Source organism: Anopheles maculipalpis, chromosome 2RL (genome assembly GCF_943734695.1).
Source record: "Anopheles maculipalpis chromosome 2RL, idAnoMacuDA_375_x, whole genome shotgun sequence".
Taxonomy (NCBI): Eukaryota; Metazoa; Arthropoda; class Insecta; order Diptera; family Culicidae; genus Anopheles; species Anopheles maculipalpis.
In genome coordinates this window covers 86727830-86746449 of record NC_064871.1, presented here as the reverse complement: position 1 = coordinate 86746449, position 18620 = coordinate 86727830, and the positions used below count along the sequence as shown (strand labels likewise).

Here is an 18620-nt window from a genome sequence, read left to right as displayed (position 1 = left end):
CTCGATGAGATCTACAAACTTCGATCCTGTGGCTAATGTAAAAACGTTAACCGTCAGCCCGCTGGCCAGACCCAGACTCCGCAGCAATTCGGTCCTACCGTTTTCGATAAGACTGCCTAATTCACCTTTTACCGGTACGCCAGGCTTACCGGGTACAGGGTAGGATTTAGATTAAAAAACTTTCCAATGGATTCCGGAACATCGCAAGTACTCTACTCACTCAGTAGTTTTTACGTGCTGTCAGTTGTTTCAGCTGCACTGGCTTTACCATTTTGTGTGCCCTACTGCTGGGAAAGGTCACTTTTCATCAGCAACTCAAAGCAGTTGAGTGTTTAGTGCGAGAGTGAGATGAGATTTTTTTTTAGTTAATTTACTAGTAAAAAAGTGTTCGGTTGCCATATTGTAGATGATCAATTTTATGTCCCCAAACATATTTGTGTCGATGAATTCAGCTCACCTAAGCTCAGAAACAACCTTTGGAAATTACACTCCTTGTATTTAATAGATGACGATCTCTTGCCAAGGATGTTTTTATGGACCAAGTGACGGAAAAAATCCTTTTTTCTCGCCGTCGAATTTTTCTCGTCTACCCACCAGCATCGTGGTTCACGGACAACCGTTTCCCTAGAGAGTGTTCTAAGTTTTCCAACATATTTCAGAGTATTTTGTCATAAAACACAGCATTAAAGAAGTATTACAGAAGCATAACATTTGCTTGCATTAAGCGTTATTTTTCTTATAATATAACTTTAAACAAAACACCCCCTATGATACCATAGATCGGAAACGAACTATGGAACTCCATTAAGCAGTACGGATTCCCTGGGAAACAGGTACGGCTGTTAAGGGCCACTTTGGACGGGGTGCAGTGCAAGGTGAGAGTTTCGAGCATGCTGTCGGAATCGTTCGAGGGTGTCATGCGAAGCGCGGGTTTCGATATCCTGGGCACGATTTTCACCCGATCTCTCCAATTCCTTGGCTAACGGGGATGACATCGACATTATCGTACGGACAACTGCGGCGATGTGGGAGGCGTACACCCGACTGAAACGCGAGGCCAATAGAGTTGGATTGAGAAACAATGCGACGAAGACAAAATACCTGTTTGCCGGAGGCTCTGACCGCGATGGAGCCCAACTCGGAAGCAGAGTATCAGTTGACGGCGTCGATCTCGACTGTGGCAGAGGAGTTCTGCTACCTTCAATCATCTACGGAAGGCACATTGTTCAGGGGAATCGTGTCTACTACGGACTCCACAAACTCCTACAATCCGAGAGACTCCAACAACACACGAAATGCACCTGGACTATGCTGACGGAGGACGCCAATGCACTCGCCATTTTCGATCGACGGGTGCTAAGGACTATCTTTGGACCGAGTGTGTGCGAGCAGGGCATGTGGCGAAGGTGTCCGTTGGCTGGATCAAGTGGAGCCAAACCTGTTGGAGACTGGATGTAGCCGTGGTTGGAGGACTGTAGCTCTGCACCGAGTTTACTGCAAACGGATTGGCGACCTGGCCATGTCTACGCGACGTGCTCAACCCTGAGTAAGCCAACAAGAAAACTTGACTTCGCATTCTTCCTGATAAGGGGAAAAATCCCTGATAAGTTGAGCCGTTGTTAGCTTTACATACAATGTGTGGGGGTTTTGGTTTGTTAAATAATTCATACGGCAGTGAGCGTCCTTATTGAAGTTATCCTTGTTATTTGGGTAGTGCCATACTTCAGAGGGCCAGCCATTTCTGGCTTCCTTAACTCTAATTTACCAGAATAGCAAAACAGTTAGACTCATGCGGGATTCCATACGTATGCAATCAGCATCGTTACGCGGTCGTTCTGTACATGTACTAAAGCTTTTTTAAACCTTTTCCTGGAAGTTGTTTAAATAATTTTTCAACTAACGTAAATATTTAATTAATCCTTGCAAAATAAGTTTTCTAACATTAAAAATACTTTCAATTACAAAATTCTTTACACAACTAACACTCATTTTCGCTATCCTCTTCTCTTCGCCTAACCTTACCAAACTCTTAATTGCTATAATTCTTTACAACATCTGTACAAATATTCATTAAAATTCTGCAACACCACGCTCATCAAATGGAAAATGGTTTCCACGAAAACACTAGCACCCAGGCACACTATTTTATTGCTTTCCACCAATGAATGTAGCGCCATAGGACTGGCTCAAAATAGATTAATTTCAAAGCCCTATGATAGGAAAATCGTCTCCCCCTCGCTCTCACACACACGCACGTGCATCCATTAAACCAAAGCAAAGTGATTCCAGCGATTCAATAAATACGAGCGCAATTTATCATCTGACGCGATCGAAGTACATACGGATGCGACCAAAAAGAAAAAAGCAGCAACGAACACAGAAGGATAATTTCCCTTAAAATGTCATTGCAGTGCGGATATTTCTTTTTCCCTAGGCATCGCTTTTAAACAACAACCACATACACCGAGAGAAAAAAAGATATGTGCCTGCTATAGGCAAACATAACGCGCTCAGTAAAACGTATAGAATATTGCAAAATATGACCGACCGATCGATATTGCGGGCGCAAGTTAAACAAATAACGCGCAGCAAAAACGTACCGCCTGAGAATGCAGCTCAATGAAAATTATTTGGTAACTATCGGATTTTCTTTTTTAATTATCAAAATTGCCACATTTCTACTTCCGTGCGCGGGTTGGGTGATACGTTGACCCTCGTTCGAACCCTTTACGGTGGGATATTGTGGATGTGCATATTACGTTACCTTCTTCAATGATGATTTTGGTTTGGTTTTTTGGAAATTTATTTTTCGCTTTTTTTATTTGTTATTTGCTTTCTCTTTAAATCGATACTGCAACAGCTCTCTCTTGCTCTCTTTCTTTTTTTATATTGATTCGTTTATAGTGATTTTGAATGCATATTATCTCGTTTCTTTTTTTCTTTTCCATTCTTTTTTTTTGCGACATAATTTAGCAGTGTATCTTTTACTCGGGAACTCACTGTCATGCAACATGCCGCGGTGGTTTATGAAATGCATACAGACAAAGTTGCACAACTACCTTCAACAGCACAACACAAACAAAAAGTCCAACCCAGAATGCAGTCGGAAATGGTGACAAACGTGGCACGTAAAAGCGGTGCAATTTTTGCCGAAAATAAAACTCTCGGCCAGCTCTAAAGGGAGCGAAAAAAAACAAGAATTCACCAGAATCGACATAATAAACGGCACACTGCAGTGATTCTCTTTCGCGGTTCGGAATATAATTGATACACCCGTGTGCCGAAATTTTATTCTTCGCCATTTACATTTTCGATGCACCTCCTTCACACACATACCACGTGACCTTTTGCCGAGGTTCGCTTGTTGTTTTGCTCCTTTACTCACTGTTATGTTTGTTATTCACATCCTTTAGTCGCGATTGTATTACCGACCCGAATCCGAACATGGTAACAACACGTGGCAAGGATTATTTTATTTCAAACGGCGTGGAGAGATTTCCCAGCAATTATGAACTTTTGCTGCTCTTTCTCTCTTTAATTGTTTTTTTTTTTTTGGGCAGAATCGTCCATTAGTAAGGATGAATGGAGTAAGCATTCATAATTGAAGCAACCGATACCAATAATCTGTAGAATATGGAATTTAAGTGTTGATCATGATGGTTACATGTCCACTAAGTTCGCTCTAATGGTCTCTTTTTTGCCTAATTTATTCAGCCTCTTCTGCTTTTCCTCAACCACATCGAGAAGGGTCTATCAGCTTTCCTTGACATAATTTTACATGTAAGCTGGATAGCTTAAGCTCAGGGAGACGAACCAACGCGTGGAAACCCGACGCGTCTACCGCCTATGTCTCCGAATCATTTAATTTTTAATATTTTTTCAAACTCAACTTCTTCTTCTTGGCTTGACGACTTTCTAAGGTAACGCCGGCCATCAAAGTGGCTTACTAGACTCTCCGATACCACGTAGTTGGACAGTCAGTCCTCACTGCGGAGGACGATCCGGATGAGATTTGAACCCCTATCCTGCCGTTTGAAGACCGAGACCGTTGTCGCCTACACCGGCTCGATGGCCTTACATCTCTAACACAACTAATTATAATTAATTAACTCTCCCGCAGATACTTCAATCTTACCCATGCTTGCCTTCCCCAGGAGCCCAGGAAAATTTGCAGTAGAAAGCTCAATTTTTAACTGAAAATATGTCAAACATTCGAACAACTGCGGAGCAAAATCTTTACGTTTTTGCTGCTTTTTTGCCAAATCTCTACAGAAACGGTTGGGATGGGATTTGAGCTCCTGTCCTGTAGTCTGGTATCCGGCGGCACGGCCGTCTCTATCACAAGATCGCCACTACACGAGAGTCAACTTTGTGTCCTCCTGTAGCCGTAAGAGGAATTCTCGTCTAGAGTATAGTCGATATAGGCGATATAGTTTATAGACATACAGATAACTCTTCGCAGTGCCTTAAGCAACATAAACTGTTTTGAGTTGAAAGATAAGTAGTGATTGTCTATTGTATGTTTTCACTGACCGGGAAGACATCGAACTATCCGTAACTGTACAGAAGACAAAATCAAATGACAGATACTTATCTAATGCAGCAGTACGTTTGCTTTTGTCGATCGCCTTACACAGCATTTAACTGAGCAAAAAGCGGATAAATCTAAACTCCGTTTTTCTCTACCAACCACACCAATGCCTTACCGCTTCGACAGAAAGGGCAGCAACTCCCAAATGCTTTAAAACATATGCCTGTGTACACTAGCATGCTTGCGTCCCACTCAACAGAGCACGCTATGAGTAGGAAGCAAATAAAATTGACCCTTTGTCTTGGAATAATCGTTTAGCTGTTTTTCCCCATTGCTTTTTGCTGCCTTTAAGAGTGTAAGAGAGGGAGAGATTGAGCAGGAGAGAGCTGGAGACCGTAGAAAACGGATGAAATCAACACCAAACGATACAAACCATCCACGGGGTACCGGCCGGGGTGAAGACTTGTAGACTGGTACAATTATTTACTACAATTTATCGTCCCCACGGGGGGGGAGTTCTAAGGACTACACACTCATCTACAGGCTAGTAGTGACTTTGAAGAACGGAAATAGCTTCCAACACTACCCGTTTAATGTGGAGTATGTTGTAGAATGGAATATTTGCGATAGCATGGACAATGAAAGGCAATGAAGACATGGACTGCTCGGACTGAAATCGTTAGAAGAAAATCGAAAATTTTTATTGCAACATTATAATTTTGAAAAATAAAGTTTGTTGAAGTGTTTTAAAGTAAAACCATAAAAAAGTGACTTTTCAAATAATTTAACTACAATACAAAATTCTGATTCATCACACTAGCTCACAGTACACTGCCTATAAATGGTCCCACCAAACGTGACAGCTCTTTATGGTGTCTTTTTTTTAAGCTCACCAACTTTGCAAACTATCGTTCAAACAATCTAAATCTAAAACACATTCTATTATTAATGCAAGCAAGAATTTTCTTACAGTCCTGCCAACCGGTACTAGCGACAGCAACGTGACCATCATCACGACCACACAACGAACGCGAAAGACATATCGGTAAACAACCATCGCTATTCGAATGATGATCGCATACATATTCACGAATCGTAGTAAAAACGTAAACCGTTTCAGTTTAGTTAAAAAAAACAAGAAAAATCACACGAGCGAATGAGCGTGTAATAAATCATTGTTTGAAAGTGAAGTGCGCTCGTGTTTTGCTTGTGGCGCGTCTGATCGTTATGTGCTTTTGCGTACTGCTGGACGATGTGATGTGATGCCCGGACATGCACGGCCAGTGCTACCATGCAAGTCCGTTGCTGGATCTATTACTTTTTTCCTTTCCCTCCCTTGGCACCTTTTACCGCCGCTCTTCTCATGCACCAATGCCATCTGGAGCGATATTTCGAACAATGGTTTGGCACACACACACACACAGCCATATATACTTACACGATGCAAACAAAAACAAAGCGGTTCGACATTTTTTTGTCACAAAACATCATCAGCAAACGGTCCGCGGCCAGCCCGAAAGCATATGTGCCGCGTGATGATGCAAGATATTTGGTACAGATTTTGTCGTGCTTTTTTACGAGCTTAGCTTTGCCTTTTTCATTTGGCTTTCTGATACATTTCTGTTCGGAAAAGTGGAGTTTTTTTAACGATACCTTTAGGAAAATAAGCTAAAAAGTGCTGTTGCTGCTGCTGCTGCTACAAGAGGAATCAGTATTTATCGCAAATTCGGATGTACACGCTCATTGAAGTAACAATAAATTTTCATCATCTCCCATTTTCCGCGTTTTCTTTTTAGTTTTGTGGCACTATGTTTTCTTTCTCCCTAACACACACACACACACACATAGACACATTTACCTTACGCCTGAGTGGTCCGATACATTTTGCAACCGATCAGGTGATTTAGGGCCGGCTGCAAAAGACCAAAGCACCATCATTTGGCAAATGGCATCAAATGTCCCGCAACCCCATTCGCGTAACAACAAATAACGATAATTCGCGCCGCTCAGTAAGTGCTATAAATTATTGCACCCAAACCGAATACACCGAGAACCTTCCAGTACTTTTTTTTTTTTTGTTCGTTTCTTTCCCGAATGCAATCGCATCGCCGTTGCATTGAATGATAGAAGACAAAAACAAAACCTCTGAAAAGTAACCTCCTCGCATGCCGTTCCGCAAGCGGGAAATAGAGATTCAAAATGGATCTCCGCATCCGGTTTCAAGCCTGAGAGGGGTGAATGGCAAAAAGGGAATGGCAAAACAAATTACCCTTTCCGCCTGTCCGTTTGCCGGGCGAGACTGGATCGGACTGGCTCGCCCAACCCGAAGCTCGGCGATGACAGCTTGACGATGGCTAACTAGCGACTCCCTTAATGACCGCCGAGGGACGTGTTGAGGAATTAAGATAGATTACAGCAAACGACCGCGCGAAAGGATCATCGCGATGGGATGCAGTGCGGTGGCTGAAGTTATGTGTTGGCGCTGTTCCGTTTTCTTAAAGGTTAAGCTTTACACGATACATTCAACGTATGCAAAGGACTTTGACGAAGAGTGCTGATCAAATGTTGCATTAGAAATACTGTAATGGTAAACATTTCACGATTTTGTGCTTCGCCTGGAACCAGTTGCCTAAGAAGTTAATATTGCTGTACAAGTTGCCTATTTGCAAGTTGCTTATTTGACATCTATTATCTTGGATTCTTTTAGATGGTCAGAGAGGCTACAAAAAAGCACTATCCCTTCTCTCCCGCTCTCAAGTCTCCCTGAATGTCCCATTCCACTCCTAACGTCCTCGTACATTCCTTTCTGATGTTCCAATCTAACAGATCGTTTCTTGTGTGTCTTCAACCCTTTCCATCTCGATATAGATTTCCATCTTTTCCATTGTGGTAAGGCTTTTCGTGGTCTTACCTTAACCTTTATCCCATCTTTGTCCCTTCCTTATCCTTAAGATTGTCAAATACATCGACTCAATATATTAAAATGCCTGTCCTTTACTATACTATGGACTTATTACTAGCTAACGCTTATCGAAACTAATTAGACAGCTCTACCTGAAATAGGAGCCTAGCGAGAGAAAAATAGACGGGAAAGAAGTCGAAAAAAGGATAGATGTGGATTTGAACGCGCGCAGTGCACGCAACAAAGCATTGCAGTGCGGCGAGTGAGAATGAATACAGGAAGACGAGTACGAGAAGGAATTCATACAAAAAGATCTACGATGGTGCATCAACACAGTGGAGAAGGAGGGAAACAATGATATAGTATAAGGCAAAGGATCCTCGTGATTCAAGGAACTGCAAGCCGAGCAACCGACACCAGTCTACGTACCAGAGAAGTGCAGAAGGCATCAAACCTTCTGAAAAATCTCAGCACTCTCTCGATACAGTCTATGTGAATCTTAGCCAATGGTGACCAAATCACCGACCAAATCTGACTAGAAGATCATCGAAATCGCACTCAACATGCTCCAAAACTCCAAACGTGTCACGAACTCTGGTAACAAGGGAGGTCGATATGATTGGTGAAGGTGAGACCCTCATCCTAAATTTGTTAAACCTATGCGGAGGGCTAAGGACTACCTTTAGCAGGGTGTGCGAGCAGTGCTTGAGGCGAAAGAGAATTAACCACAAGCTAGCTGAGGTGACTGGTGGTGCTGATATTTTGACGGTAGTCAAAGGCGCTAGGATACTTTGGCTGGGGCACGTGTTGAGGATGCCGGACTCATGCCCCACCCCGAAGGTGCCCGTCAGCGACCCATTCGGCACGAGGCGTAGAGAAGCATAGCAAGCTCGTTGGCTGGATCGAGTGGAGTTAAACCTGTAGGAAATCGGACTGCAGTCGTAGACCGAGTATCCTGGAAACTGATTGGCGGCCTGGCCATGGCCTGCGCAACGTGCTCAAGCCTGAGCAGGTCAAGAAGAAGAAGAAAAAGATGAGGAGGGTAATGAAGAGAGAAATAGGGACAAAGACACTATAGTTTTACTGAGGACAGCAGGCGCCTTCTTGGCATCCTGTTGAGCCTTGTCGTCTAGAATACTGGGGATTTTTCTAAAAAAAGCTTCGACGAGTTGACTTTAGTGCCGGGATAAGAGCCACTAACAGGTCTTTTCTTCTCTATTCAACAAGGGTCATAAGTGTGACTCTCGCACTGCTATTCTTATTACTCTCTTGTTGGGCAATAGTTTTTTGTTTTTTTGAAAACTGATGATACAAAGTGCTCAGATGAACTTTAGCGATGCATCCAGACACCGATATGCTCATACTACGACCAATAAATGTAATAAACAACTGTCAGTAAAATGGTGGATATTGCTCTTTCTGTACTTTTAACAGGAAAATAATAGATAAAAATAGAAAAGAATAGAAATATTACACAAAATAGGTAAAGGTCCCATTACAACCACAAGTCAAAAAGTCATGCGTGCAAAAACTATCATGCAAATGGAATTACCTATCCCACAACGAGTTTTAAGGTCATTCTGAACCAATGTTCGGCTAATAAATGTGCCCGGTGGTTTTTTTTTCCTCTTGTCATCGCACCAAAATACCAAGATGTAGAAGCAAAACAGCCAAGAACATATGCACTCACGGGTCAGTGGGCCACCCGTGTAAGTTGATTGTGTTTCCACGAAAAGGTTCGATGAAAAGTGTAAGGTACATCAAAGTTAAACCGACGGCCACATTGTGCACCTGTCGAACGGTGGATGTGACGTATGGCTGTGACAGTGCGCAAGAGATCAATGGGGCAAATTCAGCGCTCCCGGTACAGCACGAACCTGGTACCGTGCCCCGAACTTCAATCATACTTTCTCGATGATGAAACCGGTCCCGCTTCTTTCCTCTCTTGGTCTCGGTACCAACAATTCCCTGTTTCGGCTACCACCCAGATCAATATCGTAATGTGCGAACGAGCGAACAACGTACGATCGACCCGATTCGCTTCCGACGGCAGCTACGGTAACGGCAACTTTCAACGTAAATTGCATTCATCCCGCCATAATGTCCGCAATGGGTCCTTGGGCTTCCCCGTGGCACGTATTCGTACATTTGTGGCTTCGCGAAAATATCAAAAACCAGTCAGTCAATATCATTTTCTCTCCCTGCCATGCATCGTCCCCGCTACCAGTGATGTGGGTCAATCGCATTACGGTTGAAAGCGGTGCAAAAGGACCCGGGCCAGCTGTTTGTGGCAATCAATATTTTCTACCAGTTAATACGATTCACCCGGATGGGCTTCCGTTGATTGCGGGTTCGTAACAAGATTACAGCCTCCCTCGGCTCTCGTTCGCCTTCAGTTCCCAGAATACTCCGTATTCATTTTTTTTGTGTGTGCGTGTGCAGTTTTTGGAGTTCGGACGCTGACAGATCCATCAACTGCACCACCAATGGCAAATTAATCCATCACAATGATTATGATGACGATGATAAGTTCGAGTTTTATGAGTGGGTGATGCAATAGAAGCGTACGACACAGTTCTTATTGCTTCACGTTCAGTCTAAGCTTCCTTGAACGTGGCCACATGGCACACAAGTGGTCAAGTCTTGTAGTGGCAATCAAAAGACACAATTAAACCGCACAACACAGTAGGTAGTTGCGAGAAAATTGTGGGACAAAATTATTTCTTTTTAAATCGCCTGCAGGACAGGGGCTCACATTCCAACCGGACTGATCCTCCGTAGTGTGGACTAACTATCCAACTTGGTGGCATCAATGAGTATTAATAGGCTATTCGAAGGTCAACATGAAGTAGAAGATCGTTAAATCAAGAAGAAATTGTGAAACTCACGCTTGGTGTATGAGATTTTGCACTATTCCACCGGAAGGCTGTAAGTAAAATTATCTTTTCTGCTAATTTTAAGGTGAATTAGTTTTAAGTTGAGGTTGTTTTTTATGCGGAAATCAAAGAAAAACATATGGAAATCATTTGGAAAATCTATTTGTTTTAAAATATCTATTAAAAATTCAATTAAAAAACCAAGACAGAGTAACAAAGGAAAAAAAAAGATAAGTCCCATGGAGACGCCTGGTATCTGGTATCGCAGCTAGTTTTACAGTCTGTTGGTTTGAAATTTGTTTCAAATAAATGCGAGCTCTGCTTTAAATTGAATCTTCATCTTTTATTGAATCGCTTTATACGATATGGATAGGTCGCCAAAGGATCTTTACATGTTACAGGTACGCTGCCACAGCATATCTAAATCGAGGAGTGCACAACGACTGCTATATTCTACGGTACGTAGAGCGAATTTTGTGATTTTTCGCTAGATTGACTCCAGGCGCGACAGAGACCGACCGATCGACCACACTACGGATACCAATTCTACGACTGGTAGAACTAGCTAGAAGTAGAGCGGTTTGGACGATGTCGGGTCACGTAGCTCTTGCGCCAGAGGCTTCAACAGACCAACAAGCTGGTTGCCCCAATTAACGATGCGCTCCAGCTGGTCAAAGAGGCTCAACTAATCGTTATGGGGCACTCCAACGTAACTGACACAACGTTTATGTGTGATGATTGAGTCGTCCATATTGTAGATATAAAGCAAGTAATTGCCATTTCTAGCGAAAGTGAGGGTAACGTACTACTCGTGGAATAACTAAAGGCCAGGAATGGACCCTCTCAAATATGGGCTGAACATCTTGAAGAGTAGTGGATCGAGGTTACTCCCATTGTGGCTCCCCAGTGGCGGATTAACCTATAGGAGGAGGTGGCGGCCGCCAGGTGCCTAGCCAACCAGTGGGGCCTCACCGACCAGGGATGCCTCGCGGACCTCGTCGAGTCTCGTCGACCAGGGGGAGCCTCACCGGAGACAAGAGCTTCACCGATCAGGGAATCTCATGGGTTAGGGGAACCTTCTATGAAAGGGAATCATACCCTCGTTCCACGACGACCTAAGGAGTATCTTGTTGGTATGCAAAAATACTGGACAGAACATTGGATATGAAAAACCAATAATTGTATTTAAAATGAATGTGGTTGTTGTAGTCAACCCTTTCGTTAACTTTTTGCTAATTAATAGATTAGTTTTTATGTGTTACAAGCTATTAATCAATGTAAATATGTATTTTAAAACTTAATTTCAACAGAGACTTTTTAGTTTTCTTATAGTTTTGTTCAGTAAAGCTATCCTTCTACTAGTATATATCACATTTTTTCAATACACTTTTATTATTCAATTAACCTTCTCTATCACCACGTTCGTCGTTGACTTCACCTTCAAAAAGAACGGCGATTCCTGCTCCGGCTGATAAGTGGACGGCCGCACCTGATACACACCGGCCGGTATGCCTTGCAGATCGAGCACACAGAACCCGGACCGATAGACGCCAGTTTTTTGCGACACAAACGGTGCGGTGACGGTTTCATCCGACAGGGAAACGACCGTCAGATCCAATCCCACCTGATACACCTTCGGACCGCGCAGCTCGATCACCAGCTCGCTCGTATCGGCCGGCCCGATGTGCAACCGGTAGAGTGGATTGTTTTTGTACGTCAGCGGATGATTGAGGCAACCGCCCGCTGTTTTGCCCTTCCATTCACCGTTTAGCTGAAAATATTACACAACACATGGTCAGTGGGCCAGACAGCGGTTCTGTGGGTTTGGCACAGTCTTACATTTTCCACCGTCGTGTACCGCGGACCGAGCTGTTTCAGCTCAAACTTCGTACGACTGTACGCCCGCAGCGAGTAGTAGATGGTGGCCGTTTTTTCATACTGGGACACCACCAGCGTGTACCGCCGTTCGGCAGCCGGATCGAGCCGGATCTTGCACAGATAGTGTGGACTGTTGATGCGCACTCCATCAATGTACGGTGGTGGATCGGTTGGATAATACACACGCTTACCGTTGCTGTTGTACACCAGCACCGTAATGTATTCGTGATTTTCGCGAAAGTCTTCAATGCTGGTGATGTGCCGAGTTAGCAGTATCCATACCGATCCCCGGCCTGCCGGTACCGTTAGGCTAAACTGAGGATTATCGCCCACATTGTAAGCGTCCTTGGTTGGGCCGACACCCGCACTCCACGACTGGTGGATGCAGTAGGTGTACTGGAACAGTGCCGGATCCCAGTTGAGGTAAAACACATCGAAAAAGTTCATAATCGAGCGATAATCGATCCAAAACACGCCATTATCGTACGTGGCCGCCATTTTTGGATCGTATCCAAGCGTTCGCTGTAGTTCCGGCGTCCAGTGGACCGCATCCAGCTCGGAATAGTTGCCACGCCAGCGCAGATGTGACCAAGGATTCTTCAGCTGCAGCAGCTTCACACCATCCACCTCACGCATATCCAGCACGGCGTAAGCGTGCGTAGAAACGAGCCCGGTACGTTCGGCTTCCGCGTCTGTCAGCTCACCGGTAGCGACAGTTACCAAGCAACGACCCATAGCAAGCCCTTCCTGCAGTCGATTAAATACAGCGTCGGCATTAAAATCGGGTTCGGTTGATTTGACCAACGCTCGTTCCGGTATCCAACCCGTCAGTGCGTGCAGATCAATATTCTGAAGTTTGAGAAAGAAAATATTAATTGAACACCCTCACGCAATGCTTCCCATCTCCTTCCTTAGCAATACGTACACTGTTCGAGCCTGGGAAGTCATACCCTCCCATCAGCTTCATGTACGCCTTCTCCAGCAACGACACCCAAAACTCGTTCTTATTGCTCGAATACGAACAGAGCAGCTGATTGTACCGACCCAACGGCAGATAATCATCAATCACCACCTTCCGCGGTATTCCATTCACGTGCATGCGTACCGTGTACTTGCCGCTCGGGTTGTAAATCGGCTCATCCTTGCTGTTGCGCGGATAGATGATGGAGGTAAGTATTCGGCGTTTAAATTTCTTTTCAAACTGTGACGCAACGGCAAGCGACGCCACAAAGCTGCAGTCCGATACGACCGTCTGCCGGATGCTGTAAAAGTCCGCATGGTCACCGACAATCAGCTGCGGCGTCTCGCTCAGCTCACTAACGCGTGTCCAACCCACAAAGTCACGCTTTTGTTTCGGGGCCAGCTCCAGCATGCCGTCCTTATCGGTGAAGGGCATCGGGAAGTGGAACTTTTCCAGCAGATCGATATCCATAAAGGGGACGTACACTTTCGCGTTAATGTGCGACGTGTGCTCGAGTACTTTTTTTTCCTCGTTTGTGTAGGCATGCCGGTTGCCACTGATCTCCAGCGTGGGTCCCGCGCGTGATGGACTGGCTATGGGAAAATGTGAAAAGAAGAGGAATTATTGAACTGTTTTTATTGATGAGCGCTAAGGTGCGCTTCCACGGCTCCGGAGCCAGCTTCGATACAACGATTCCGGATCCGGTTCCGATTTCAAAACCGGAGCCATAGATTCGGAATCGGCTCTGGAGCCATGGGTTCTGTAACACTGAGCATTTACCTAATCCGCTACTATTTTTCACTGGCTGTAAGTTTGTTGGTGAATGACTCACGGACGGCTGCTGCTGTTGTTTGGGTTGAACAACCTGTCCCGTGTATTTGATGCCCTTCAGCTCCTCCGCCCGGTCCAGTGCCTGTTTGGCGAACTTGTTCAACTTCTCCCGCTTCTCGCGATCCTCCAGCCGAAGGATCTTTTCCACCGCCTGTCCATACAGATCGATCGCTTCATCCTTTTTGCCCGCCTCATCGGCATCCAGCGCACGGCCAAGGATGGAACGAATTTCCCCTTCACTAGTCATCAATCTACAAGCCTAAGATACGAGGTGGAACTATGTTTTATATGTACAGGGCAACCGATTTGGTTTGAGTCAGCGGTTCAATGAGATTTTCCAGGCTTAAGAAAAGATAGAACAGGGAATTAGAAAGGATTAACACCCGCAGGACAGTGCCAAACTATGACTCAGCTGTTGGATTTGTTATTGTTTACACTGCAAACTGTCAAAATTTGGGATCGCTCCTAAACTACGCTCCATTTTCCGACTCACAAAAACTCCAATTTTTGTTTTTATTTACGATACAAAAAATGTTGCAAAAATGCAAAAATTTACAATGTGTTTTTCGGTATTGTTTTAGTTGATTATTTTCATTATTTTCACGTCTTACTCTCTTTTTGATTGGATACAATTGACAGCGTTCTTCGTTAATATCCGTTGCCGCTGTCACAACAAACATTTTACCGCCAAAAGGCGCCTTCTGTGTTTTTCTCAATACCCATTTGTTTGCAAGAATAGGTTGGCCGCCTGTTGCAATTCCGCACCGGTTCCATGTCGTCCGATAAAGGATTTGAGCTAATAAGAGAGTTTGAACGTTCGACCGATCCTATACCAGCGTTTAATGTGTGTTCCACAACCCTATCTGCCCAATCGGTACCGTGTTTAAAGCAGCTTTTTCCGGTTTTTATTATAGGACGATGGCGTACGATCGGTACTTGAGGACATTTCAAAGATATACCAGGAAAACTATGCACACGCGTAAGATATTTGTATTAATTTATCTATCGACCACATACGCTAATATTGGACTTCTTTCGCAAACACCGCAGCATCACGTTCAACGAGACCGGAGATCGTAAATTTCTGCCCCTCGTTATGTATCGTCACAATTTGATAAAACGCCAGAAACGATGTGTGCTCGCCTACCTGGCAAATCGTTTACATCGTCTTAAACGGCTCCGATGGCACGTAGGTCCAATTTTACCGCCAGAAATCAAAGCTTGCATCAACGAGCCAGAATCGGTGTGGTTTAATAAATACTCCAGAATACTGGCCGAATATATGGCCTCCATCCATGACGGGTATGGGCTGAACCTGACGAACGACATTAAACCACCGAAATCACTGTACATCGAGGTCCGCTGCCTGACCGATTACGGGAAGTTTGAGCTGGAGAATGGGGAGATAATACTGCTAAAGAAGAACAGCCAACACTATCTACCAAAGTTTCAGTGCGAACAGCTGATTCGACAAGGAATTCTGCAACACATTACGTAGCCTTGTATCGTTTTTCTTTTCCACATTTCTCTTTTAATCCCATCCTATAAACCCACTACCCCCAAAATGTAATAAATGTAACAATTTTGGCTTACAACACTAGCACCTTCTTGAACGTATCACTCCGATAATCACACACATTGCACTGGAATCCCGCATCAGCCAGCTGGTTACCTTTCAGACAGAGGTAACAAAACACGTGCCTACATCCCATATGGTGTGGCAGTATGACCCGCTCATTGCAGTACGCACATTTTGTCTCCGCATTCAGTTCCACCCGTTCGTCCTGCCGATGAGTCGCTTCGAGTCGCAACAAATTCCTTATCTTTCGCTTCAACGCATGGTAATTTACGAAAGGGATGGTAAATCCGAGCAACTCCATAAAGCCGGCCCACACCAACTCACGCGTCATGTACGAGTAACCGATGTTCCGTCGTTTGGCTCCATCCAGCGACCGATGGTTGATACGCAGCAGACAGTCCACTAGCGAAGGTCTAGTGCCCGAACGAAGAAACTTGAAGAAGTTTACCAGATTAAACAGTACCAGCGCATTCTCGGCTAGCTGTACCAGCTGCTGAACCCGTGACCATCCTATCAGACGGTACTGGCAATTTTCTTTGGCGTATGGTAAAACGGTTGTTAAAAAGTAATGAAAGGCTAACTTTTCCGGCGTCAGCTGATCCTTTTCGTACGCTATTGAAAGCATCTGTTGGCCAAAGGTGGCGTACGAGGTACGTATTGAAAAGTTCCATAGTGCGGAATTTAACACAAAGTTTATCTCTGGCTGCAGGTGACTCAGCAAACCAGGCTACAAAAGGATATAAAAAAGGGGGGAAAGGGTAAGATCGGTGCTAGGAAAACATTTCACGTGCACTCTTCTTACCGGTAGAACCTGTAGAATGTTCTGTATCTGCTGTCGCAGAAGGTTTGTTATCTCATTGTCGAGTTGTATGGAGTCGAGCTAAAGCAGACATTAAAAGCAAACGGTCAGGGCAATCGATTGGAAGACAGATCAAAAGATTTAAAAAAGATCACGCACCTGATTCACCCGTGGCACAAAGTTTGTTTTCATCTTTCCCGAGCTTTGGTTTGCGGTCCCCATTATTTGGTCTATTTACAAATAGATTTGTTTTGATCTACCACTCCCAAGTAACACTTTCTTATCAACAAGAAACGCTCCGTCAGTTCAATTTTCTCCCAAAAAATCTTTGATATAGTAAATAAAGCTAGGAATAGACGTTATAATTTTTTATGAATTATTTTATGTTATGAAAATTGTCAGATTTTATAAACCTTTTTTCAAATAAAAACAACAACAAGACGTTATTATGCGTTACAGGCTTGCATGTCCGCTTGAATGATGGCGTTACAGAGCTACTAATACAACATTTTGGTGGCTAACCATTTGCATTCATGGCAAAAACTGTCTTTTTTCTCTATTTAGAATCCAAACACCATTTGCATGCAGTTTTTCAAGCAGCAGCAGTAAATTATTATCTAAAAATCGATCCCATCGCCAACCGTTTCATCAAATGGCTCTTGGGTAATTTCTTCTGTCAACTGTCATCGTGCATGCCCATGCATACGATCCCGCTGTGCAACCACTGGTGACGTTGTCTGCTTGCTTCGCACTCCGCATCCGACGTGGAATCAAAAGTGGACACATAGAGGAAAAAAGAACACAAATCGCAGCCAAGAAAGCCATAGCGCGTACGCTCGTGTTTCATTGCGTTTTGGAATTCTGCTTGCACTAGATCGTGGTGTTATTGAAAACATTTCCAGTCCCCCAATAAAGGTAGGTCAATCGTCATAGTGAAAGTGACCGTAGAACGTAAAAACCTCCCCTGTCTCCGAAACACTGCTAATTGGCTTTGTGTTGCACAGTGACGAAATGGATCAATTGACGAAATTCTACGAACCCGGTCGCTCGTTCGCCAAGGACTCGATCCGACTGATCAAGCGCTGCACCAAACCGGACCGCCGGGAGTTCCAGAAGATTGCCATCGCCACTGCTATCGGATTCTGCATTATGGGATTCATCGGTTTCTTCGTGAAACTGATACACATCCCGATCAACAACATCATCGTCGGATCATAAGCCGTACATCCAAGCGTTCCCTCTTTCTTTTCCCGTTCATCGTCACCGTTTATCCTGCGAGCAGAAGCGTCCAAAAACCCATCCACACACCCACCTTCATGGACTGAAAAATCAACGTTTCCCTCTTCTGTGCTTCGACTTTCTCCGGTATTTCCTATGATCCACTGAACTGGCACGAAGACGAAAGGCAGCAACGGCGCATGGTGTGCAGTTGGTGTAGTCGAAGGTGTTTCGGCGCCGTTCCCTAACGCTCGCGTATATAATAGTGTAATAATCCTGTTTTCGTGCGTTGCATATTAGAAGTAATTCATTCTTGTGGCCCACCGTTGCGTGCATTAGCGCAGGGTCGCGTATATTTTGTGAAAACGAATAAATAATTTATTGTTTCACTAAACAACATATCGATCATACCGCTTGGTGTGTTACACAGCGAAAGAAACAACTGTATTCTGTATGGAAGAGTATTTCATTACAATGGTGCGGTACAGCTACGTACCTTGCCTAGTTTGGATACGTGTTGGCTTGAGCTATTGTTTGAAGATGTTAAAAAAGTGATCAAAGCAAGAATATCATAATTAATCGTTCAAATGAGGAGTAATTATTAGGCACAGCAAATTGCAAAAGGATTGAAAAACATCTTCCGGAGAATGCACTCTCCGCGCAAGGTTTATGGTTATCAAAACTTAGTAATATTATTACAAGAAATATTGGCTTCGAGAAGAAAGATTTGCGACCAACTGCAATTCTACAGTAGCAAACGAAAAACAGCTACACTTCAATGTTCTTGCCAAACATTTGATCAAATGATTTACTTATGGAATCAGTCAAGTCAAGATGGACAATTAATATAAATCTACTAAAATTTTAACGGAATACATCAATTGGAATAAATATTTCACATTTTTACGTCATTTCGTTTAAATAAAATACTGGCTTCAGTACCGATTTTGCCCATATTCGTAGAACCCACTGTGTTTCGTCAACATATGTCAACACCCTGCCACAGTCTGCTCCACACAAAACCTTCCATCGCTATTCGTTTCTT

General features: G+C 44.0%; 4 protein-coding genes across 4 annotated transcripts; 2 read left to right on the top strand and 2 right to left on the bottom strand.

The window, feature by feature from the left end:
- Window positions 1–11702: 11702 nt before the first annotated feature.
- LOC126567935 (calpain-7-like) lies at window positions 11703–14235 on the bottom strand. The gene is made up of 4 exons (XM_050224305.1): window positions 13929–14235; window positions 13113–13741; window positions 12149–13036; window positions 11703–12080 (listed from the first exon to the last, which is right to left on the bottom strand). The coding sequence occupies exons 1-4, from the start codon at window positions 14224–14226 to the stop codon at window positions 11706–11708; spliced, it is 2190 nt and encodes a 729-aa protein (XP_050080262.1). The 5' UTR covers window positions 14227–14235; the 3' UTR covers window positions 11703–11705.
- Window positions 14236–14745: 510 nt separating this feature from the next.
- LOC126568499 (DNA replication complex GINS protein PSF1-like) lies at window positions 14746–15478 on the top strand. The gene is made up of 3 exons (XM_050224988.1): window positions 14746–14823; window positions 14894–14958; window positions 15030–15478. Exons 1-3 carry the CDS (start codon window positions 14752–14754, stop codon window positions 15475–15477), a joined length of 585 nt encoding a protein of 194 aa, XP_050080945.1. The 5' UTR covers window positions 14746–14751; the 3' UTR covers window position 15478.
- Window positions 15479–15551: 73 nt separating this feature from the next.
- LOC126568407 (peroxisome biogenesis factor 2) lies at window positions 15552–16579 on the bottom strand. The gene is made up of 3 exons (XM_050224876.1): window positions 16517–16579; window positions 16361–16438; window positions 15552–16285 (listed from the first exon to the last, which is right to left on the bottom strand). The coding sequence occupies exons 1-3, from the start codon at window positions 16577–16579 to the stop codon at window positions 15569–15571; spliced, it is 858 nt and encodes a 285-aa protein (XP_050080833.1). The 3' UTR covers window positions 15552–15568.
- A 778-nt stretch (window positions 16580–17357) lies between these two features.
- Window positions 17358–17657, top strand: LOC126568640 (protein transport protein Sec61 subunit gamma). Its single transcript, XM_050225153.1, has one exon. The coding sequence runs from the start codon at window positions 17369–17371 to the stop codon at window positions 17573–17575; it is 207 nt and encodes a 68-aa protein (XP_050081110.1). The 5' UTR covers window positions 17358–17368; the 3' UTR covers window positions 17576–17657.
- The last annotated feature ends 963 nt before the right edge of the window (window positions 17658–18620 follow it).